This window comes from Solenopsis invicta, chromosome 12 (assembly GCF_016802725.1).
Source record: "Solenopsis invicta isolate M01_SB chromosome 12, UNIL_Sinv_3.0, whole genome shotgun sequence".
Taxonomy (NCBI): Eukaryota; Metazoa; Arthropoda; class Insecta; order Hymenoptera; family Formicidae; genus Solenopsis; species Solenopsis invicta.
In genome coordinates, this window is record NC_052675.1 from 18,960,908 (window position 1) to 18,985,144 (window position 24,237).

The 24,237-nt window shown below is 26.2% G+C and overlaps 4 protein-coding genes and 1 long non-coding RNA gene across 16 annotated transcripts; all 5 read right to left on the reverse strand.

The window, feature by feature from the left end:
- Positions 1 to 679: 679 nt before the first annotated feature.
- On the reverse strand, positions 680 to 5,576 carry LOC113004045 (odorant receptor 4). Of its 4 annotated transcripts, XM_039455547.1 has the most exons (9): positions 5,330 to 5,576; positions 4,948 to 5,067; positions 4,705 to 4,822; positions 2,697 to 2,952; positions 2,449 to 2,562; positions 2,295 to 2,385; positions 1,863 to 2,005; positions 1,359 to 1,491; positions 680 to 1,289 (listed from the first exon to the last, which is right to left on the reverse strand). In XM_039455547.1, exons 1-9 carry the CDS (start codon positions 5,474 to 5,476, stop codon positions 1,236 to 1,238), a joined length of 1,176 nt encoding a protein of 391 aa, XP_039311481.1. In that variant the 5' UTR covers positions 5,477 to 5,576; the 3' UTR covers positions 680 to 1,235. The 4 variants fall into 4 exon arrangements, with proteins under 4 accessions (XP_039311481.1, XP_039311479.1, XP_039311480.1 ...); XM_039455545.1 differs by having other exon boundaries at positions 680 to 1,491; XM_039455546.1 differs by having other exon boundaries at positions 2,295 to 2,562.
- A 1,329-nt stretch (positions 5,577 to 6,905) lies between these two features.
- On the reverse strand, positions 6,906 to 10,055 carry LOC105198336. Of its 6 annotated transcripts, none has more exons than XM_026136050.2 (9): positions 9,746 to 10,055; positions 9,433 to 9,552; positions 8,853 to 8,970; positions 8,418 to 8,682; positions 8,213 to 8,329; positions 7,905 to 7,995; positions 7,600 to 7,745; positions 7,313 to 7,445; positions 6,906 to 7,227 (listed from the first exon to the last, which is right to left on the reverse strand). In XM_026136050.2, exons 1-9 carry the CDS (start codon positions 9,881 to 9,883, stop codon positions 7,174 to 7,176), a joined length of 1,182 nt encoding a protein of 393 aa, XP_025991835.1. In that variant the 5' UTR covers positions 9,884 to 10,055; the 3' UTR covers positions 6,906 to 7,173. The 6 variants fall into 6 exon arrangements, 5 of the variants coding, with proteins under 5 accessions (XP_025991835.1, XP_039311489.1, XP_039311488.1 ...); XM_039455555.1 differs by having other exon boundaries at positions 8,213 to 8,344; XM_039455554.1 differs by having other exon boundaries at positions 6,906 to 7,445; positions 8,213 to 8,446; positions 8,544 to 8,682.
- Positions 10,056 to 10,276: 221 nt separating this feature from the next.
- Positions 10,277 to 14,095, reverse strand: LOC105198337. 2 transcript variants are annotated; one of them, XM_039455563.1, is made up of 9 exons: positions 13,928 to 14,095; positions 12,956 to 13,075; positions 12,030 to 12,147; positions 11,642 to 11,906; positions 11,433 to 11,549; positions 11,260 to 11,350; positions 10,942 to 11,093; positions 10,647 to 10,779; positions 10,277 to 10,563 (listed from the first exon to the last, which is right to left on the reverse strand). In XM_039455563.1, the coding sequence occupies exons 1-9, from the start codon at positions 14,093 to 14,095 to the stop codon at positions 10,513 to 10,515; spliced, it is 1,215 nt and encodes a 404-aa protein (XP_039311497.1). In that variant the 3' UTR covers positions 10,277 to 10,512. The 2 variants fall into 2 exon arrangements, with proteins under 2 accessions (XP_039311497.1, XP_039311498.1); XM_039455564.1 differs by lacking the exon at positions 13,928 to 14,095 and having other exon boundaries at positions 12,030 to 12,172.
- Positions 14,096 to 18,917: 4,822 nt separating this feature from the next.
- LOC113004044 lies at positions 18,918 to 22,432 on the reverse strand. Of its 3 annotated transcripts, XM_039455569.1 has the most exons (10): positions 22,236 to 22,370; positions 21,455 to 21,694; positions 21,275 to 21,394; positions 20,523 to 20,640; positions 20,142 to 20,403; positions 19,942 to 20,058; positions 19,769 to 19,859; positions 19,452 to 19,603; positions 19,157 to 19,289; positions 18,918 to 19,072 (listed from the first exon to the last, which is right to left on the reverse strand). In XM_039455569.1, the coding sequence occupies exons 3-10, from the start codon at positions 21,317 to 21,319 to the stop codon at positions 19,022 to 19,024; spliced, it is 969 nt and encodes a 322-aa protein (XP_039311503.1). In that variant the 5' UTR covers positions 21,320 to 21,394; positions 21,455 to 21,694; positions 22,236 to 22,370; the 3' UTR covers positions 18,918 to 19,021. The 3 variants fall into 3 exon arrangements, with proteins under 3 accessions (XP_039311503.1, XP_025991834.1, XP_039311501.1); XM_026136049.2 differs by lacking the exon at positions 21,455 to 21,694 and having other exon boundaries at positions 20,523 to 20,613; positions 22,236 to 22,432; XM_039455567.1 differs by lacking the exon at positions 21,455 to 21,694 and having other exon boundaries at positions 22,236 to 22,432.
- Positions 22,433 to 22,634: 202 nt separating this feature from the next.
- LOC120359139 lies at positions 22,635 to 23,341 on the reverse strand. The gene is made up of 3 exons (XR_005575949.1): positions 23,200 to 23,341; positions 22,891 to 23,117; positions 22,635 to 22,810 (listed from the first exon to the last, which is right to left on the reverse strand). It is a non-coding gene; the product is annotated as an uncharacterized LOC120359139 (long non-coding RNA).
- Positions 23,342 to 24,237: the final 896 nt, after the last annotated feature.

Genomic DNA, 24,237 nt, shown 5'->3' on the forward strand with positions numbered 1-24,237 from the left:
TGTGTGTGTGTGTGCGTGCGTGTGCGTGTGCGTGTGCGTGTGCGTGTGCGTGTGCGTGTGCGTGTGCGTGTGCGTGTGTGTGTGTGTATATAATATCATAATATCATATATAAATAGTAAAAAACAAAATGTATATACACAAAGGGTGATTATTAATGACTGTTTCCACGTTTACCGACGGATACGCATTTCTAAAATATTATTATATTAGAAATTACAAATGCGTGTTTTTATGGTAAAAAGTAGGAACAGTTATTAATAATTACCCTGTATATTAATAACACTTTCTGTTTTTTTGAAAATCAAATTAGTTATAACAATTTTCTAAGATGTTACATGTACACTATATATAATAACATGCAAAATTATAGTAACAAAAGTATACTTACATTGCGTGTAGTGCTGCTATTTACTTTATATTTTTTACTTATCAATTTTATTTAAATTATGATATTACATATAACTTTATAGATATAAAACTTTCTTCTTTTACAAATTTGATAATCCTATTAAAAATCTGAAAGGTGGAATTTGCTAATTCAATTTAATCGATTTAAATAAATTTATTAATAATTTGCTTTACCTGTATACAAGCATTATCATTAGAATTTTCGAACATCTTTTCGAACCTAAGCTATTAATTTATTAATTATTTAATAATATTTTTTTTAAATTGACATTTTTTATAGTTTCATCGAAATGATCACTTTAGTGTTTTTTTTTTTTTTTAATGGTAAATTGTGTTTAACGAATTTAACGAATTTGTGTATTATTTTATTACTCTATTAATTGACTTGATATTAAATAGCTTTAAAAATTAAATAAAGTTAATCGAAAATATGTGACACATTACATAATGTATAACGTTTGATATTTAAATAAAACTAAATAAAGAACAATTTTTTGCATGTTATTTAATAGTGTAATTATGCAAAATTTTATTACATTTACAAAAAGAGATCTTTTTTGTAAAATTAATTAAATTAGATTAGATTAATAGTAAATATATATTGTACATTATCATTTTACAGTTATGTGCCTTTTACAATTTTGAATGCTTTAATATTCATTTAATTTAACATCCCACAAAAATATTGTTTTTGTCAAAACATAAAAATTTCCGTTATCTTAACATATTTAATTTATGCAAGCTTAAATCACATTTTATTTGTTTAAATATGAAAATTACCTCATGGTCTTTTGTTCTTTTTTTTTGTGAATAATATACCTTGGTGTCATTGCTGTGCAGAACATATGAAGGTGAAATAAGACATCGACGCCTTCAATAACTGCAATAAATATATCTTCTCTTGTATTATCAATAGAAGAGTGAGTTTAAGATAGTGTATGATTATTACCGTGGCAAAACACTCTAAGGATGCCACAAATATACTGGCGACAGATAAATTAAAAGGTTTGCCACCTCTTTGTAATAGAAAAAGTATCAGTTTCTGTATGTGCACAGGAGCTACGTACCATCGAGCATTGTATCTATTAAATTATGACAATGAATGAAGAAAATTCCATTTACTACAAAAAATGCCAACTGTACAGTACTTTACATATTGTCTAACGTTTCAATTATCATAATCCTAATTGCACGGAGATTGTACCCCGAACAAAGTAGTACCTTAAATGTGTATATTTATATTTTTTAAAGCTATCACTCTTATTATTGCAAATATATAAGCACACGTGAAATTAGGATTGAGATATCGGTACGTAAATATAACTTTTTTAGCAATGAATTTAGTCACTGAAAATCCGGTATAAATAAAGATTTCTTTTTTTTCCATTGAAATAATGGGATGATATAAATATTAGTGATAATTATATGGACATAATATGAAACAATTTCTTACGCTGCAATATATATGTCGTTGTTGTGATCTATAATTTCTTGCCCAGTATAATTAGCTAAGAACATGTATAAAAGAATGACTATTACAATTAAACAGTGATATGAAAATTCCTCTTTTTTTCCAAGGGCCGCAGTCTGAAAAACCTAAAATATCATGGTTATAGTCAAAGTTCTAAATATTTTTAATAATTATTATTATTCATTTTATATACAAAAATTGTTTCTATAAAATTAGAGTAAATTATACTGAAATTAATTTACACAACTTTTTTTTCTGAAAAAGTTTAATTAATTAAAAACAACATTTATCATCAACATTACTTTCGTTATTTCTTATTTCTTTTATTCAAAATTTTTTTAATTCGAATATTATGAGGTGATTTATACAGTTCGTTGAGAGAAAATAACAATCTTTAAAAACGTGAAAACTCACTGCAAAAAGATTGAGGCTTAAACAAATTACATGAATTACCATTACTGAGAACAAGGTTCCTTTAAAACTGGATAATAAAAATTCGGAATACCTTAAAAAGTAAAATATTATAAATACTATATGTATATAAATGCTGTCACATATGGATACCAACTTTATAGCTTTGCGATGGATGTCGACGGCGCAAATTATTTCCTTGTAAATAATCTCATTCTCTATATTGATATTTTTGAACATTTTCATGGCCAACGCATGTTCGATACGATAACTATAAATTAATTTTAATATATAATACACAGTTCTCTTTAATTCGTTTATGACATTGATACAAAATCATGATCTTATTTACTACAATATATTCGTAATTTTCGAATTTATTTACATATAGATTTATGTTTTCACCTGGCAACTTTAAATAATCCACAAGCGTGTATGCAGCATCCTCTGAGCATTGTCCCTATCGTTGATACTGTAGTTATTCCTATACACAAAACTATATTTGAATGTATTAAAATTAGGTAAGCATATTTTTCTTGGTCAATAAAGTACTCAGACGTGAAATATATCAATTGACGTGTTTGTGATTCGTTCATATGCAAAACAATTGGCATGAACAATGATACTGAAACGATGGTACACGTGGAGATCGCTGTGAGCACTGCAAACATTTTAAAAAAGTAATTATATCAATTTGTTAAATATTTTGCAATATTATGATTTGTTTCAAATTTCTGTACTTTATAATTATTTTATTAGAATAATATTCAACGATATTAAAATTACATGTTAGGCAGAAGAGAAGATAGTGTTACGGCCACCCATTTACATTTTATACAATAATCTTGTTAATAATTATTATTTTATATTGAATCTTAACAATTATATTTATCAAAGTGTTGTTTAATAGATTCTAAACTTAAAGTTTAGATTTTAAATAAATGATCTAACTTAATAGATTCTCAACTCCATGAAATGTTTATAACATCGAATATTATTTATAAAAACATAACGACATAGCATAATGGGTCAAAGAGGAACAGAAGTGATAATATGTGCCACCACAATAATAAATTTAAAAATTGGTTTTGTTTAGAAATGATACAGTATTTTGTTATATATTTTAAATTTTCCGTCGTTTAGAATATTTCTGCGTTCTGAAAAATTAGAAATGTCATCTTTCATTCTTGTAACATTAAACAACAAGATTAAAAGCTTTTTAATATTTCTGAACGTAGCCTGCAGAGTAACATCGATTTATTGAAGAATTATTTTAATATAAAAATCTCTATGATAGTCGTATTATCAGTATTCTTAGATGACTGTATTAATAAAATGTTATTATTTAACTGCATAATTTGAAATGCATATAGCCAAATAAAATGTTAGGTAATAAAAAACAGCACTTAATTGTGATCATACGTTTGTGTGATGATATGTGATTTAATTTATAATTAAAAAAAATGAGGAAGTATATATAATTAAATTTTAAAATATCTTTTGAAAAAGTTTTGAAATATTTGAAAATAAAAATAATTTATAATAAATGTCGGCTATTATATATTTGTATTTTAACGTTAATTAGCAAACTACTAAATAAATGATTCCACATATAATTACTAAAATCCATCATCTAATAATGAAGATAATACAAGTAATCATAACACCTATACGGCCTAAATATCACCTTCTCCTCTATACAAATAAATAATTCAAATTTTTTTAGTTAAATTCAAAGTTTATTTAAAAAAAAAAGTAATATAAATACATTTTTAATTAAAGTATTTGCCATCCTTTCTATAATTTTAAGCCATCTTTAGAGCAGCTTATGAATTTTATTCCGGAAAAATTGTCTATGTCTTTGAACGTGATAAAGTTATCAAGTCATTTTGTTTGATTTTTTGTAAAATATATTATTGTTAATGTTTTTTGTACGCATATTTCAATTTTGAAAAAAGTTTCTATGATTCTGCTAATTAAAGCCAATTCGAAGATTTTCAATTGCTGTAAATGTCATGATTCTCGTTATTTTAGCATTTCCTTAAGATTATGTTGAGCTTTCCGTCAAATTAAGTACCATTTTTAGTAACCATATGTGTGTGTCAAAACTATATAATATTAAAAGAATGGATTAATTATATAATAAATTAATTTTTTAGCTGTTTAAAAATTTGAATTATTTATTTATGCATCATAATAATAATTAAAATCAAACGTATATGTATACATATATTCCGTATTGTAAAAATCTGCTTTCTTTAACATTCTTAGCATATCTTTATATTCTATAATGATAATTATATATTTTATTTAAGTAATAAAAAAATTAATGTTTAAATAGTCAGGTTTAATATTTATTACAATTAATTTACTCAATTTTGTAATATACATATATTAACATGTATTATCATACTTGTAAGTACAAATGTGTAGAATTTCACGCTGTTTCCATAATCTTTCATGATGTTGATCTCGTTCTCATCTTTTAACTCATTACAAATTTCTTGTAGTCGCTCCATTAAAGTCTTTACCTATTATAATGTTTAACGCGTTTTTTATCGAAAAACTTGAAAAAGATTATTATATATATAGGAACTTATTTTTATGAGATTTATTTATTTTTTTTTAATACTCAACACACATAGGTTCAACTTACATTGTGTGCATTTATCCAAAACGAGTTATAATTTATGACGAATGTACTACAATACATTGCGGTAGAGGAAACTTTTATTATAAGATAAAGAGTGCATTCTGTAGTAAAAAATACTGTAAGCTGCAATCAGCACATTTATTGAAGATATTACAATGCTTACTTTTCTTATTCGATTAGCAAGTTGCAAATTTAAAATAATCAACTGTTTCTTAGTGAAAAAACGTAATGTAACTTTTATAATTGTAATTAATTATAAGACATGTGCATATTACGATATTGTTTAATATTTAGGATGGAAAGCGTAAGAAGATAAGTGGTTATTATAACAAGTATCTTATGACAATGATACAATGATACAATTAAAAATGTGGACTATACGTACTTGAACAATAATAGAACTTGCCAAAAAGCTAAAACATAAGATTATTTGAAATCGTACGAAATTCGATTGATGACTATAAGGCCATAAACCAAGAGCAAGTAAAAAAATTCGATTGAGGTGAAAGTATCTACTCTTGATACAGATCATTACTCTACGAGCATGGAAATATATTTGACCGTGAAAAAGTCAACGACGATTTGCGCATCTCCCACTTTTGATGGAATACTTTATAACTTACCTTTTTCTTGTAAATTGCATCATAAATTATCTAATTTAACGTAAAGTGGCGAAAAATGAAATGGAAACATTAACAATTCAATTTTTCCTGAGAAGGGGTCGGCGATTAAGCGATCGATGTAATAGAGTAAATTGAACGAATGTTTGTTTCTCATGGGACTATATTTGCACATATTGTCTGACAGTCGCGCAAGCGCATTTTAATATCGCAATAACGTATCTTATTCTTTTCGTGGCGCGTGTGCTCTCGTGTGTTACATCATTTTAGAGAAATAGTAAACTCACAATCTGACATATATCGATACATTAGTTATTGCTTTATTATTAATACTTTATTATAAATAGTACTTTAAACATTTATGTGTGTTTTTTTTTTTAGAAATAAGAGAATTTTTACAAATCTTTACACTTAAAGATTATCAATTAAAAATGTTTTAAATTATAGCATGTAATTTATGTCTAATTAATTTTTTCACTAAATTTTACTACATTATTAATTAGCTTGCTTTGCATTAATTCCGAATAGAGTGAAGAACGATGAAACATATGGTACTGCGGTACTTATCACCTGATAATGAAACATGATTTTTTATTTCTCTTTATATAAAATATGTATAATAATGTATAATAATAATTATGTGAAATGCATTTATACAATGGCACAGTGATACTTATAATAATGCAATTAAAAATGTGGTACATCATAAAATATAATAACCCATACAGCACAGAAGGCTGCAGAAATATTGTGGCAACATTGCTGCAACGTTGTAACATTGCTCCAACGTTGCAACAATATTTTTGCAAGTTTTGTGCTGTATGGGAATAAATAGAGGAGCGATCTCGTTTTAGGAAACTTACTTACAACACACGCGGACAGAGTCTCTCCATTATGTTTCAACATTAAAATAGTACAATTAAAAATCGGAATGTAAAATATGGATTATACATACTTGAAATATAAAACCATATGATAATCTGAAGTCGAATGAAATTCGACTGATTAAGACCATGGACGAATAAGAGAATGCGATTAAGAATAATGTATTAAGTATCGATGCAGATTTTTACTTTGTGGACATGGAAATGCGTTTGACTATAAAAAGGCAGCAATGGCTTGTGCATCTCCCTTTCCCGTTTGAATAACAACACAAAATAAAAAGGTGCCATTTGGAGATTGAATAATTAACAATTCAACGATTTTATTTGAGAAAAGGTCAATACGATTATAAACGATCAATATGTAATATGAAAAATTGAACAAATATTAATTTTTAATTGAAATGTACTTATGCATGTAATTCGATTAATAACGAAGAATCGCGCAAAAATTAAACAGTTTTCATTAACACAATAACACATCTTATTTATTACGTGATACACTCGTAAGTTACATTTGATCATTTAGACTATAAAGAAACTTTTAATTGTTTTACCTTATGTATTTAATCAGTTATTAATTTATTATCGATAACTTACTATAAATATTGTTTTAAACATTTTTGTATTTTCTTACAGATTTAGAAGTTTTAGTTTGTTTTTAGATTACGGTATCTTATTTCTTTACTATCAGTATTTCGCTACATTTATAAGCCGATTTGTTTACGTCAATTCCGTGTGGAATAAAGAATAGTGAAATACGATATTATGGAACTGAATAACTATAATAAAACATGAATTTTCTATTTTTCTCCGTTTAAAAAATATTTCATATTCAACGCATATTTTGAATGACATTTTTCTTACCGTAGCAGCACCTTCTAACGATCCCACAAACAATCCAGCAATATTCAAATTGAATACCTTGGTACCCCTTTGCAAGAGAAACAGTATCATTTTCTGCACTTGTAATGGAGCTACGTACCATTGAACGTTGTACCTACATCACGAATTGATAAATGAAAAATAAAAAAAATATCTGTAAACAAGTGTACCATACATATTTTAAATTACTTTAAATATATTTTTACATCGATTTATACGGCAAATGTGCGTGCATATAAAATTCTATATTATATAAATATTATTTTTACACAGTGACAAATATATCGTTATTGTGATCTATGACTTCTTGCGCAAGGTAGTTGCCTGCGAACAAATAAGACATGTGGACGACGATGTATATTAGACGTAGGAAAAATTCCGAAGTATTATATTCAAAGTACATCACATGAAACATCTAAAATGCAAGTGCATCTTACAATTAGTGATCTTCGTGAAACAAAATTAATTATGTTAAATAAAATAACGATTAGAATTATTGATAAAAATTTGATAATATAATAATTGATCTCTACTATTATTCACAAAAATGTTATAAAAGGAAGGCGATATATACCCGAAAAAAATTCATACTTGCGCAGATCACGCCGGCTACTATCAAAAGGAAGAACATTACTTTAAATTTAGATATTGTAGAGTCGGAGAATCTTCAAAAAAAAAAGAGACTATTACTCACATTTTACACGCATTGCCGATTATTAAAAATATTATACATGAGACGTCAAAAAATTGCTTTTTCGCTTTAAGTTACTGTTTATCGGTTTTTCTGTTATGCACGTAACGTGTCCCATAGAAGGTAGGCTAATTTTAAATAAAAAGACATTTTTGACGCCTAGAATATAATTACTGTTAATGAATACCAACTTCATAGCTTTGCGATGCATATCCACGGCATAAATTAATTCCTTATAAATCAAATTTTTGTGTTTTAAACTGTTTTTTTGCAGAGTTTCAGTTGTTATTGCTCTTTTAAAACGATAACTGCAAGTGATTCTTCTGCCATAATTATACAATTTCTCTGAATTTACGAAAGTTTTTTTAATATCTATTTTAATATTTATGCTCTTACCTGGCAATTCGAAACATTCCACACGCATGCTGTAGGTAAAATATGATAATTGTTGCTGTCGCTAACATTGCGACACCTCCGATAACAAAGGCCGCGTTTGCGTGCAATATAATCAAATAGAAATACCTTTCTTGGTCGACAAAGTACTCTGTCGCAAATAGCGGCGAAGGACGTGGTCGAGTTTCATTTATAGGCAGTAAGATGTCGAAAATGCATGGCCAAATTGGATATAATAATAATAAAGATGCGATCACTATAGCTAACACTGAAAAATGTGAAAAGCGCATGAATTCTTTCAAAAGTTTAGTCCTAAAAAAGTTTATTATAAAATCACTTGTTAGCTTTCCAAATATGTACATATAACATACGATTCGCATTTTAACAGAAATGCAAATCGTATGTTATATGTACATATTTGGAAAGCAGTTATCTTACACATAAATGTAGCCGTATAACGTTTTGCATTACTAGCATATTGTTTTATGATATTAATTTCGTTCTCGTCAGTTAGTTCGTTACAGATGTGCTGCAGTTGCTCCAACAAATACTTTATCTGTTGTTTTAATAATATTGCATGCTCTTTCTTTGTTTATTTATAAATATTATTGTATTTACATTACATTAAAAATTTTCTCAAAAATATTTATACATATATACGTGAATATAATGTGTAATGTACAGTTGAGAAATTGCTGAAACTAAATACTTGTTATTTGCCTAATGATTATACAGTATAGAATAAATTGAACAGAATTCTGTAGGAAAAGCTCCTCATTATTACACTCACAGAAGATTTTTGGATTTCTTGTTATTATTCTTTTACGTATCATAAAATAAAATTGATATAAGGACAGTCATAATTATTGTTGAGAAACGATATTTTATTATATTTTTTATATTATGCGCTAAGAAAAATTAATTTCTTTATAATTTAATTTATTTTATCTTGTCTATTGCAAATAATATTTATTTAGTTTTAGCAACTTCTGATCGTCATCCTATATGTTTTACTTACGACTTCAGTGTTAATACTGAAACAGCTATATTTAATCATAAAAGTAAAGAAAAATAATATAGAAGAGAGAACATTAATAACAAGATCCGGAGTACACTGTGAAGTCATAAATGTTGTAAACTGCAAAAAATAATTTTATACAATGAATTTTAATGGAATTATTTTTTTTCATACAAAAATTATTTAGTCAAAGATTATCGACTGCTTATTAAATTACAATAATAATGATAGCTAAAAATATGTTATAAAACGATATAATTTTTTTGTTTTGTAATTAAATACCTGTATCACAGAATTAAAACTATTCATATACCTGAAATGAGATAAACGTCGTTAAAATACTAAAAAACAGAATTAATTGGAATTGAACGAGTTTAGATTGTTGATAAGGCCATAGACCAACTGTGAGTAACAAAAAGCGATTGAGGCCAATATGTAAAGAGCAGATCATTTCTCTACGAACATGCACATGCGTGTAACAGCAAAGAGACTAGTGTTTATTTTCTTCTTTCGACCGGTTAGTTCTGTATTTCACTCCTTTATTTGTACAGTTTAAATTTTAATGTAAATTGCTTAATTCAATGTAAAATGTCACAAAATATTGTGAGATGAAAACACTTGCATTTTACTTGTGTATTTTATCTGTGAATTAGTTCGATCGAGCGATATAAGATAATTGAACAATTATTTCTTAGGAAAGAAAAATGTAAATGTATTTATTGATCAAAAAGAAAAATACGCGCAGGCGTATTTTCAGTAGCGCTCTTTATCGTGTCGCATTCGTCTTATAGTGAACTCAGAAGTTTAATCTTTTAAAAAAGGGATAAATAATCAGTTTTACGTATGAAAGGTTATAACAGTAATTTACTATAGTTTTTTTATAATTATTAAATACATTTTTTAATGTTCTAGACACAATTTTTTTTATGTTTTCGTATTTTTGTAGCTTCATATTTTTCCTTATAATCAATCTTAATGTATCTTAGTTTGTCTTTTTTTTGATATAATACCCAACGTTATTTGTTTATAATAAATTTTATTAATGTTATTTTATAGTATTTGTAATTAATTCATTGTATGTCAATGTACAGAATGAAGAACAGTGAAATATGACAGTATGGTACTGATTAACTGCAATAAGATGGTTTTTTTTTATTTTTGTCGTTAAAACACATATTACATATAATATATACATTAAGCTAATATATTTTTACCGTAGCTGCGCCTTGTAATGATCCCACAAACAATCCAGCAATATTCATATTGAATGCCTTGGTACCTCTTTGTAATAAAAATAGTATCAACTTCTGTATATGTAACGGAGCTATGTACCACTGAACCTTATACCTGTGTCAAAATAAATTATTAATTAAAAGAATATGAAAAAATTTAGACTAATTTTTAACACATGCATATTTGCTTCTTGATTATTGTAAATGACAGTTTTTGTTATTGTTAATAATACGCTGTGGGACAAATATGATTTTATTATTCAATTATGTATCTTACACGGTGACAAATAAATTATTATTATGATCTATAATTTCCTGTGCAAAATAGTTGGCCGTCATTATGTACACCAATAAAATCATTGCGTATAGTATGGGAGTTAAAAGCTGCGTAATATCTCCATTATATCCAAATGATACCATCTGAAAAATCTAAAATAAAAGCACATTTAAGATCTTAGTAATGTCAAATAAAGCAATGAAATTGCTTTAATTGAAATTATCAATGATTTGTTAGAGCAATTAGAGTTACCAATAAATATTATTGTTTGTTACAATGTTAATTATAAATAAATGATAAAAGAAAGGCAATATTTACCCGAAACATATTAAGAGTCATGCTAATCACACCAGCTATTATCAAAAGAGAGAACATTACTTTAAATCTGGATATTATCAAATCAGAGAAGCTTTAAAAGAGAAAAGAGATATTATTGTACGCGTATTCTACACTTTTTATTGATTATTATAATTACTATAATAAATACTAACTTCATAGCTTTGCGATGCATATCTACTGCACAAATTAATCCTTTGTAAATCAAATTTTCTTTTTCCAAGCTGTTCTTTCGTAAAGTATCGAACGTTATTGCTTGTTTAATACGATAACTGTAAATGATTTTTTGCCAGGATTATATAATTCTCTTTGGTTGTCCGATTTTCCAAATTTTGTACATCTGTTTTTATGTTTATTCTCGTACCTGGCGATTTGAAACATTCCACACGCATGTTGTTGATAAAATATGAACATTGTTCCTGTTCCTAATATTACGGTAGTTCCTATACCAGTGGCCGCGTTTGCATGGCACAATATTAAATAAAAATGTTTTTCTTGATCGATGAAATATTCAGTCATAAACGGCAATGAATAATGTCCGGATGCATTTGTTAAGAATAGAATATTCAAAATGTGTGGAAATAATGAGTATGCAGTTAAAACGAATATACATGATATGTATATAAGCACTGAGAGAGAAAAAAAAGAGAAGAATGTTTAAAATTATTATGCTCAACGAGTATGTTTATTACAAATCTCGTTAATTGGTTTTTTTAAGTATATATTGCTTGCAACAAAAGCAATTGTCTTACGTAATAACAGGAGTGTATAACGTTTCGCATAGCTCCTGTACTTTTTTATGATATTGATTTCATTGTCATCAGTTAACTCGTTACAGATATGCTGCAGTTGTTCCAACAAATATTTTACCTTTCAACACAATTCTGTTGTTTGGCTTTTAGTTAAAATTGGAAAAGATTATGTTTGCATCGTTGTGTATCATAATTTATATTTTGATAATAATTATTTTTATGTGTAATGCAATATGCAGGGTGCGTAAAGAGTGTCAGACAGGTAAAATATCTTAAAAACAAAACATTTGAGAAAAAGTATTTTATACAAATGTTGGGACAAACTGAAATCAGAACAAACAATAACAAAATTAATTTTTTAAATTAATTTCTGAAGATTATAAGGTCATCGCTATTTTTTAAAATAAAGTTACACGATTTTTTTTTAATATCATCCCTCTAATAATTCTACATATAAAAAAATTCCAAAGTAAAGTATATAATACTTTACGTTGAAATATGCTAGAATTAAGTATAAAATATCTTATAATTATAAAAACTATTAATTTTTTGATAACTCTATTTTAATATTTTTATATGTTAAATAATTAGAGGGATGATATTAAAAAAAATCATGTAACTTTATTTAAAAAAATAGCGATGACTTTATAATCTTGAAAGATTAATTTAGAAAAATTAATTTTACTATTAGTACATCGATATAAAATATCAATAAACTATTAGTTATTCAATAACTATGTCTTAATATTTTAATATCTACCATAATATTTTTAATTTTAATATGTAAAATAATTAGAGGAATATTATATAATATAAAATATCATATTATATAACAAAAATTGTATATGATTTTCATGTCTCATTTTCGAAACATTTTACCAGTCCGATATTTTTTTCTCAATCTGTATAATTATTGTTTCACTTACAATATCATTATTAATGCTAAACGAAATGTATTTGATTGCAAATATTATATAAAATAATGCAGAAGAGAGAACGTTGATAAGCAAATCCGGAGTACATTTTAAAGTAACAAATACTGTAAGCTGCAAAAAAGAATTTTCTAAAACAAATTGTATTGAAATTATTATTTCTTTCATACATACCGTGAAAATTATTCATTCGGAGATTATAATCGACTGCTTTTTAATGTAATTAAAATTTTTTATGTGATTTTATAATTTTTAATTCTTCAAATTACGCGCTGTTACTGTCAATCTTGAAATGTAGCTCTAAAATTGAATCAGTATGAATAGCATGAATATCAGTATGAATATCATTATAATAGCGTTCTTCACTGGGCAGAAGTGAATGCACACTGTGATCTTATTGAGTTCAAGCGTCACTGCTCGAATGTACTGAAAATAGGAATTTCTTGTAGAGTTCTAGTTAAATATCTGTGTTCTCTGTACCGATTTGTAGCACATATTTTGCCGTTATATTTGATAAAAATTAAATTAATTTATTATGAATTTATTTCGATTAAATTTAAGACTTGTATTTCAAGACCAAAAGCAACAGCACACAGTTTGAAGAACTAGACAATGTACATAAAGTAACATAAGAAATATTATTAAACACTAAGATTCTACTGTCTATTATTTGATTTCTTTTTTCCGTTTTAATTTGTAATATGAAAAGTAATAATTTAATATAAAAAGATAGAGAAAAATTAAATTTTACATAATTAAGAATTTTAAACCATTTTATATTTTTTATTCCACAATATATGATGATTTTAATCGTAAAATAAATTGATGTAAATAGAAAGATAGCAACAACATATTATAGGTTTATTATAGTTTTTGACATATCTAATTGCGATATTCAAGTCGCTACAAATTAAAATTTAATATTTCATTTATTTTGCTGTAATATAATTAAAAATATTAACGTACCTGAACTAAAACAAAACTTGTCAAAATACCAATACATAAAATTACTTGAAGTCGTACGAGTTTAGATTGTTGATAAGGCCATAAACCAATTGTGAGTAATAAAAAACGATTTAGACCAACATGCAAAGAGTCGACACAGATCATTTCCTTATGAGCATTGGTATACATTTGATAAAGAAATGATCCGTTCAAGTATTCTCTTCTTTTTGTTTGTCGATTAATTCTATAGCTTCTTAGTTTTTTTTTTTATTTAAGTTTTTATACAAATTGTCTAATTTAATTTAAATGTAAGGCGGTATGAACGACGGCAGTACCACCGTGAGATTGGAACACTTGGTAATTTACACCTTTATTTGAAAAAAGGCATGTGAGGGGTTCGATCGATTAATTCAACTAAAGTATAATGTAACAGATGTTCATTTTCCAGAAAAAAGAACTTTGTGGAGGGACTTGTGCGGCAGTAAACTGCGCATGTGTATTTCTATCCCTTCCAATGTAACATGTTTTAACGTTCCTCATTCTAGTGCGTGCTGTCTTAAGTTACGTTTGCCTCTTCAGAGAATTACCAATTGTTCAGCTTGAAATATCAAAGATTAACGATATACATTAATAACAAATATGAAATAATTTTTAACTTATATTGTGCAATATATTTACTGCTTTGTAAGTATTGCCTTTTGTATTTTCCTATATAATTAAGAGTTAGTCCTTACAATACATAGAAATTATCAATCACCTCATCGTTTGTACAGATTATGGCATATAATTTGCAATTAATTAGTTTCTTTTTTATCATTATTTTACTATACGCTTTATTGATCAGTTTTGTGTTAATTTTGCGTAGAATGAAGAAGAATGAAACACGATATTGCGGTACTCATCAACTGTAATGAGAATTGATTTTTCTATTCTCTTTTAAATTATGTCTCGTGCAACACATATTTTGAAATGTACATAGTTTCTTACTGTAGCAGCATTTTGTAACGATCCAGTCATTAATCCATCAAGATTCAAAGTAAATGCCTTGTTACCTCTTTGCAAGAGAAATAATAGCATCTTTTGTTCTTGCAACGGAGCTACGTACCACTGAACGTTATATCTAAATTATGTAATGAATTAATGACTCAAAAATGTAAAGAAATAAATGAATAAATTACCATTTGTTTCTTGACTTAATTACATTAACTCTATATTTGATTGTATCGATCTATATAAGAAATGCACTCATGCAAATATTGTTCTTACACGGTGACAAATACTTTGTTATTGTTATCCATAATTTCTTGCCAAAAATAGTTGCATAAGATTATATAATTGACATCGATGATACAAAATATTACGTGTAGAATAAGTTCCGCAGCATCATGTCTATTTGATATTAACTGGAAAGTCTAAAGTATAAACTCATTCAAGATCTTGTACTAACAAAAAATTTTTTGCAATTAGAAGAATATATTATATTGAAATTAATTATTTTTACTTCAATATTTATTTGGTTTTGAAAACATTTTATGTTTATTAAATGAGTATTATTATTTGACTGTGGAAAATAGACTTTTTTTAAGGTCAAATGTGAATCATTTTAAAATAAAAACATATTTATTTAAGAATAATATATGGTAGATGGAATATACATATATAGGTATGACAAAGAATAATATATAATAATAATAAAATAGATTTTTTTAATTAGGAAGGAATTTTTTTATTTTATAAAGATTACTTCTGTAAATAAAACCATTTATTTCTTTTTGTGTAAACAAAATTTTTTAACTATTTTCATATATTTTTTTAATAAGAATACGTTGACCATTATACGATGAACACAAATAATTGACAAGTCCTAACTTGTCTGGTTAACTTGGCTCTGTGTGCTGAAATAATATTTTGTGCACGATTTTATATACAATTTCTAATTCTTTCAAATTGTGTCCCGTTACTTTTTATTTTAAATAATTCTTAAATTAAGTTAAAGGTAATATCCAAATTAAATTGATTTATTTAGTTTTATAGATGCTACGAAGCATCTCTATGATCCGTTTTTCTCTATTCCAAAAAAACTATAAATGTTTTTTTGATTAAATTAAATTTTATAACTTTAAAAATAAACATTGACACATTTTTATTAAATATATATCTTCTTAATTTTATTTAAAATACTCGTTTTTATAAGAAAAGTTTGTGTTTTTTATATAATTGATTTTTATTTAGTACAATATGCAATTACATAATAGTTTTGCAAATATTCAAATAAATTATTTTTTCAAATTTAGTTAAAATAGTTTTGAGTTTAAGAAATTGTTTTTTTTTATGTGCTAAATGTTAAGTAAGAAATTAATCTCAAACAACGATTAATTAGAACTATCAATGAAAATTTAATGACTTGTTTTATTTTTGTTATTTATACATATAAGTGTATGATAAAAAATATTTAATGATAGTAAGAAAGCTTTCTTCTGTCGCAGCTAGGTCTTAGTGCTTATATTTATTCGTGTAATTTTATATGTACTTCTTCGAATTCAATTAGAGTGTGCGCCGAATTAATTCCGGTCGTAACACAGCATGTCGAAGAGGAATTAGTAATATCACTATTTATATTAAATTGATTAATTTAATATAATAATTGATGCTGATTTGCATCGATATACCCATTCTCTCCTGAAAAAACTGTAAGAAATTTATTACGAAAAATAACACCCCACTCAGATTTCGAAACTGGCACCTTCGGAATCTCTGGTCCCGGTGTCTTACCACCTCAACCACTGGGGCACAGTGATATTTCAAGGGGGAATAGATGCAAATCAGCATCAATTATTATATTAAATTATTATATTAAATCAATTTAATATAAATAGTGATATTACTAATTTCTATTCGACATGCTGTGTTACGAATTACCGGAATTAATTCGGCGCATATTCTGGTTGAATTCGAAAAAGTATATAAAATCACATGAATAAATATAAGCACTAAGACCTAGCTGCAACCAAAGAAGGCTTTCTTACTATCACTGTGTTCTTACACTATCGGTTCAAACATATTTGTAATTAAAAAAAATATTTACCCGAAACAAATTAATGAATGTAGTTGTCACTCCATCTACTAACATACAGTTTATCATTACTTTAACCTTAGCCAGTATTATTTGAGAGAATCTTCAAAAGAAAAATAATGTTATTTTATTTATATACTACACTTGTTATCTATTATTATATATTTTTTATAATAATTATCTTACAAATACTAACTCCATGGCTTTGCGATGTCCACGGCACTAATTAATTCTTTATAAATTAATTTCTTTTTCTCCAAGTTACCTATTGTGTTAAAATTTGGAATGTCATTGCTCGTTTGATACGGGAACTGAAAAATAATTCTTCTGCCATAAACTACACAATTTTCTTAGTTTTTCTATATTTCTACATGTTTTCATTTTTTATATTTGTTTTTAATATTGTACTTGGCAATTCTAAACATTCCGCACGCATATTGCAAGTAAACTATGAATATTCCTTCTATTGCTAATGCTGCAGTAGACCCTATGATAAGGGCCACAGTTGCGTGAAATAATATTAAATAGAAGTATTTTTCCTGATCGACGAAATATTCAGTCCTAAGCGGCAATAAGGGATGTAATCGTGTTTCGTTTATGGGAAATAAGATATCGAAAATTTTCGAATAAAGTGCATAGGAAGTTAACATAATTACGGCAAGTATAACAACTGTTAAACTAAGTAAATCGGTAGTGCAGAGTGAGACACACTATTATTGGTACAAAGTATATATATTTGACAATGATACAAAGAGGTTTAGAAATGCACGCAGCAGCGTGTGTATACGTAGGTGCAAGAAGATGCGGAAAATGATAGTGCGCAGACGCGTAACGTAAGAAGATCGACCCATCGATCTAAGCCTCTACGAAGTAGTGCCAGCACAACCGAAAACTAAGGCGCGGAACATTTATTCCCAACAATAACAACTGGAAAAAGATTTAAAAAACATTTTACTCGATAAATGAGTTTATTATAAATTGCTAAATAGTTTTCAATCTTAATATACAAGCTATATGTAATAAAAGCAATTGACTTACTAGAAAATAAAAATTGTGTAACGTTTTGCATAAGTGCCATATTTTTCTAAAATACTGATTTCATTCTCATCAGTTAGTTGGTTGTAAATATGCTACACTTGCTCCAACAATTATTTTATCTGCATTTTAATAAAATATAATGTTATTTTTTTCTTTTGAGGGAAATATGTTGTACAATAACAATGATTGCTAAAAATATGTTATAAAACGATATAATTTTTTTATTTTGTAATTAGATGCCCGTACGACAGAATTAAAACTATTCACATATCTGAAATTAGATGAAAATCGTTAAAATACTAAAAAACAAAATTAATTAGAATTAAACGAGTTTAGATTGTTGATAAGGCCATAGACCAACTATGAGTAACAAAAAGTAATATGTAAAGAGCAAATCATTTCTCCACGAACATGCACATGCGTGTAACAGCGAAGAGACTAGTGTCTATTTTCTTCTTTCGACCGGTCAGTTTTGTATTTCACTCCTTTACTGGTTCAATTTAAATTTTAATGTAAATTGCCTAATTTAATGTAAAATGTCATAAAATATTGTGAGATCAAGAAAACACTTAATCTGTGAATTAGTTTGATTGAGTGATATAATATGAATGAACAATTATAACTTAGGAAAGTAAACTGTTAATGTATTTCTTGATAAAAAAAAAAAATACGCGCATGCATATTTTCAGTAGCGCTCTTTATCGTGTCGCATTCGTTTTATGAATTTAAAAATTTAATCTTTTAAAGAAGGGATAAATAATCAGTTTGAAAGGTTATAACAGTAATTTATTATAATTTTTTATTATTATTAAATACATTTTTTAATGTTATAAACACAATTTTTTTTATATATTTTTGTATTTTTGTAGCATTATATTTTTCTCTATAATCAATTTTAACGTATTTTAGTTTGTCTTTTTTTTTATATAATAGCCAATGTTATTTGTTTATAATAAATTTTATTACATGGTATTTTATAGTATTTGTAATTAATTCATTGTATGTCAATGTACAGAATGAAGAACAGTGAAATACGACAGTATGGTACTGATTAACTGCAATAAGATGGTCTTTTTTTATTTTTGTTGTTTAAAACACATATTACATATAATATATACATTTAGCTAATATATTTTTACCGTAGCTGCGCCTTGTAATGATCCCACAAACAATCCAGCAATATTCATATTGAATGCCTTGGTACCTCTTTGTAATAAAAATAGTATCAATTTCTGTATATGTAACGGAGCTATGTACCACTGAACCTTATACCTGTGTCAAAACAAATTATTAATTAAAAGAAGATGAAAAAATTTAGACTAATTTTTAACACATGCATATTTGCTTCCTGATTGTTGTAAATGACAATTTTTGTTATTGTTAATAATACGCTGTGGGACAAATATGATTTTTTTATTCAAATATATATCTTACACGGTGACAAATAAATTATTATTATGATCTATAATTTCCTGTGCAAAATAGTTGGCCGTCATTATGTACATCAATATAATCATTGCGTATAATATGGGAGTTAAAAGCTGTATAATATCTCCATTATATCCAAATGATACCATCTGAAAAATCTAAAATGCAAGCACATGCAAGATCTTAATAATATCATATAAAGCAATGAAATTGCTTTAATTGAAATTATCAATGATTGTTAGAGCAATTAGAGTTACCAATAAATATTATTGTTTGTTACAATGTTAATTATAAATAAATGATAGAAGAAAGGCAATATTTACCCGAAACATATTAAGAGTCATGCTAATCACCCCAGCTATTATCAAAAGAGAGAACATTACTTTAAATCTGGATATAATCAAGTCAGAGAAGCTTCAAAAGAGAAAAGAGATATTATTTTACGCGTATTCTTAATTTTTTATTGATTATTATAATTACTATAATGAATACTAACTTCATAGCTTTGCGATGCATATCTACTGCACAAATTAATCTTTTGTAAATTAAATTTTCTTTTTCCAAGCTGTTTTTTTCTAAAGTATCGAACGTTATTGCTTGTTTAATACGATAACTGTAAATGATTTTTTGCCAGGATTATATAATTCTTTCTGGTTGTCCTATTTTGTACATCTGTTTTTATGTTTATTCTCGTACCTGGCGATTTGAAACATTCCACACGCATGTTGTTGATAAAATATGAACATTGTTCCTGTTCCTAACATTATGGTAGTTCCTATACCAGTGGCCGCGTTTGCATGGCACAATATTAAATAAAAATGTTTTTCTTGATTGATAAAATATTCAGTCATTAACGGCAATGAATAAAGTCTTGTTGCATTGGTGAATAATAGGATATTGAAAATTTGTGGAAATAATGAGTATAAAGTTAAAATGGATATACATGATATGGCAAACACTGAGAAAGAAAAACAAAGAGAAGAATATTTAAAATTATTATGCTCAACGAGTATGTTTATTACAAATCTTGTTAATTGGTTTTTATAAGTATATATTGCGTAAAAGCAGTTGTCTTACGTAATAATAGGAGTGTATAACGTTTCGCATAGCTACTGTACTTTTTTATAATATTGATTTCATTCTCATCAGTTAACTCGTTACAGATATCCTGTAGTTGTTCCAACAAATATTTTACCTTTCAACACAATTCTGTTGTTTGGTTTTTAGTTAAAATTGGAAAAGATTATGTTTACATTGTCGTGTATCATAATTTATATTTTGATAATATTTATTTTTATGTGTAAAGCAATATGCAGGATGCGTAAAGAGTCAGACAGGTAAAATATCTTGAAAATAAAACATTTGAGAAAAAGTATTTTATACAAATGTTGGGACAAACTAAAATCAGAATACAAACAATAATAAAATTAATTTTTTTAATTAATCTTTCAAGATTATAAGGTTATTGCTATTTTTTAAAATAAAGTTACATGATTTTTTTTAATGTTATCCCTCTAATTATTCTACATATTAAAATATTAAAATAGAGTTATCAACAAAACAATAGTTTTTATATTTATAAGATATTTTATACTTAATTCAAACATATTTAGACATAAAGTATAAAGTATCAATAAACTATTGGTTATTCAATAACTGTGTCTTAATATTTTAATTTCTATCATAATATTTTTATTTTTAATATGTAAAATAATCAGAGGAATCATATTATATAAAAAAAACCGTATATGATTTCTATGTGTTATTTTTGAAATATTTTACCGGTCCGATATTGTTTTCTCAATCCATATAATTATTGTTTTACTTACAATATCAGTATTAATGCTAAACGAAATGTATTTGATTGCAAACATTGTATACAATAATGCAGAAGAGAGAACGTTGATAAGCAAATCCAGAGTATATTTTAAAGTCACAAATACTGTAAGCTGCAAAAAAGAATTTTATAAAACAAATTGTACTGAAATTATTATTTCTTTCATACGTACCGTGAAAATTATTCATTCGGAGATTATAATTGACTGCTTTTTAATGTAATTAAAATTTTTTATGTGATTTTATAATTTTTAATTCTTCAAATTACGCGCTGTTACTGTCAATCTTGAAATGTAGCTCTTAAATTGAATCAGTATGAATAGCATGAATATCATTATCATAGCGTTCTTCACTGGGCAGAAATGTATGTACACTGTGATCTTATTGAGTTCAAGTGTTACTGTTCGAATGTACTGAAAACAGGAATTTCTTGTAGAGTTCTAGTTAAATATCTGTGTTCTCTGTACTGATTTGTAGCACATATTTTGCCGTTATATTTGATAAAAATTAAATTAATTTATTATTAATTTATTTTGATTAAATTTAAGTCTTGTATTTCAAGACCAAAAGCAATGGCACACAGTTTGAAGAACTAGAAAATGTACATAAAGTAACATAAGAAATATTTTTTAACACTAAGAATCTACTGTCTATTTTTTAATTTCTTTTTTCTGTTTTAATTTGTAATATGAAAATAATAATTTAATATAAGAAGATAGAGCAAAAATTAAATTTTACGTAATTAAGAATTTTAAACCATTTTATATTTTTTATTTCACAATATATGACGATTTTAATCGTAAAATAAATTGATGTAAATAGAATGATAGCAACAACAATATTATAGGTTTATTATAGTTTTTGATATATCTAATTGCGATATTCAAGTCGCTACAAATTAAAATTTAATATTTTATTTATTTCGCTGTAATTTAATTAAAAATATTAACATACCTGAACTAAAATAAAACTTGCCAAAATACCAATACATAAAATTACTTGAAGTCGTACAAGTTTAGATTGTTGATAAGGCCATAAACCAATTGTGAGTAATAAAAAACGATTTAGACCAACATGCAAAGAGTCGGCACAGATCATTTCCTTATGAGCATTGGTATACATTTGATAAAGAAATGAACCGTTCAAGTATTTATTTTTTTTTTTTGACGATTGATTCTATAGCTTTTTAGTTTCTTTTTTTATTTAAGTTTTTATACAAATTGTCTAATTTATAATAATTTATTTGTAAGGCGGTTTGAACGAAGGCACCGTGAGATTGGAACACTTGGTAATTTACACCTTTATTTGAAAAAAGGCATGTGAGTGGTTTGATCGATTAATTTAACTATAGTATAATGTAACAGATGTTTATTTTCCAGAAAAAAGAACTTTGTGGAGGGACTTGTGCGGCAGTGAACTGCGCATGTGTATTTTTATCCCTTCCAATGTAACATGTTTCAACGTTCCTCATTCTAGTGCGTGCTGTCTTAAGTTACGTTTGCCTCTTCAGAGAATTATCAACTGTTTAGCTTGAAATATCAAAGATTAACGATATATATTAATAACAAATATGACATAATTTTTAACTTATATTGCGCAATATACTTACTGCTTTGTACTTATTGCCTTTTGTATTTTCCTATAGAATTAAAAGTTAGTCCTTACATTTCATAGAAATTATCAATCACCTCATTGTTTGTATAGATTATGGCATATAATTTGCGATTAATTAGTTTCTTCTTTATCATTATTTTACTATACGCTTAATTGATCAGTTTTGTGTTAATTTTGCATAGAATATAGAAGAGTGAAATACGATATTGCGGTACTCATCAACTGTAATGACAATTGATTTTTCTATCATCCTCTAAATTATGTTTTGTTTAACACATATTTTGAAATGTACATAGTTTCTTACCGTAGCAGCGTTTTCTAACGTTCCAGTCATTAATCCATCAAGATTCAAAGTAAATGCCTTGTTACCTCTTTGCAAGAGAAATAATAGCATCTTTTATACTTGCAACGGAGCTACGTATCACTGAACGTTATATCTAAATTATGTAATGAATTAATGACTCAAAAATGTAAAGAAATAAATGAATAAGTTTACCATTTGTTTCTTGACTTAACTTCATTAACTCTATATTTGATTGCGTCGATCTATATGAGAAATGCACTCATGCAAATATTGTTCTTACACGGTGACAAATACTTTGTTATTGTTATCATAATTTCTTGCCAAAAATAGTTGCATAAGATTATATAATTGACATCGATGATACAAAATATTACGTGTAGAATAAGTTCCGCAGCATCATGTCCATTTGATATTAACTGGAAAGTCTAAAGTATAAACTCATTCAAGATCTTGTACTAACAAAAAATTTTTTGCAATTAGAAGAATATATTATATTGAAATTAATTATTTTTACTTCAATATTTATTTGGTTTTGAAAACATTTTATTTTTATTAAATGAGTATTATTATTTGACTGTGGAAAATAGACTTTTTTTAAGGTCAAATGTGAAATATTTTAAAATAAAAACATATTTATTTAAGAATAATATAGATAGAATATACATATACAGGTATGACAAAAGAATAATATATAATATAATAAAATAGATTTTTTTAATTAGAAAGGAAATTTTTTATTTTATAAAAATTACTTATATAAAATCATTTATTTTTTTTGTGTAAACAAAATTTTTTAAACATTTTTATATATTTTTTTAATAAGAGTACCTTGACTATTATGTAATGAACACAAATAATTGACAAGTCCTAACTTGTCTGCTTAAGTTGGCTCTGTGTGCTGAAATAATTTTTTGTGCACAATTTTACATACATTTTCTAATTCTTTCAAATTGTGCCCCGTTACTTTTTATTTTAAATAATTCTTAAATTAAGTTAAAGGTAATATCCATAAATTAAATTGATTTATTTAGTTTTATA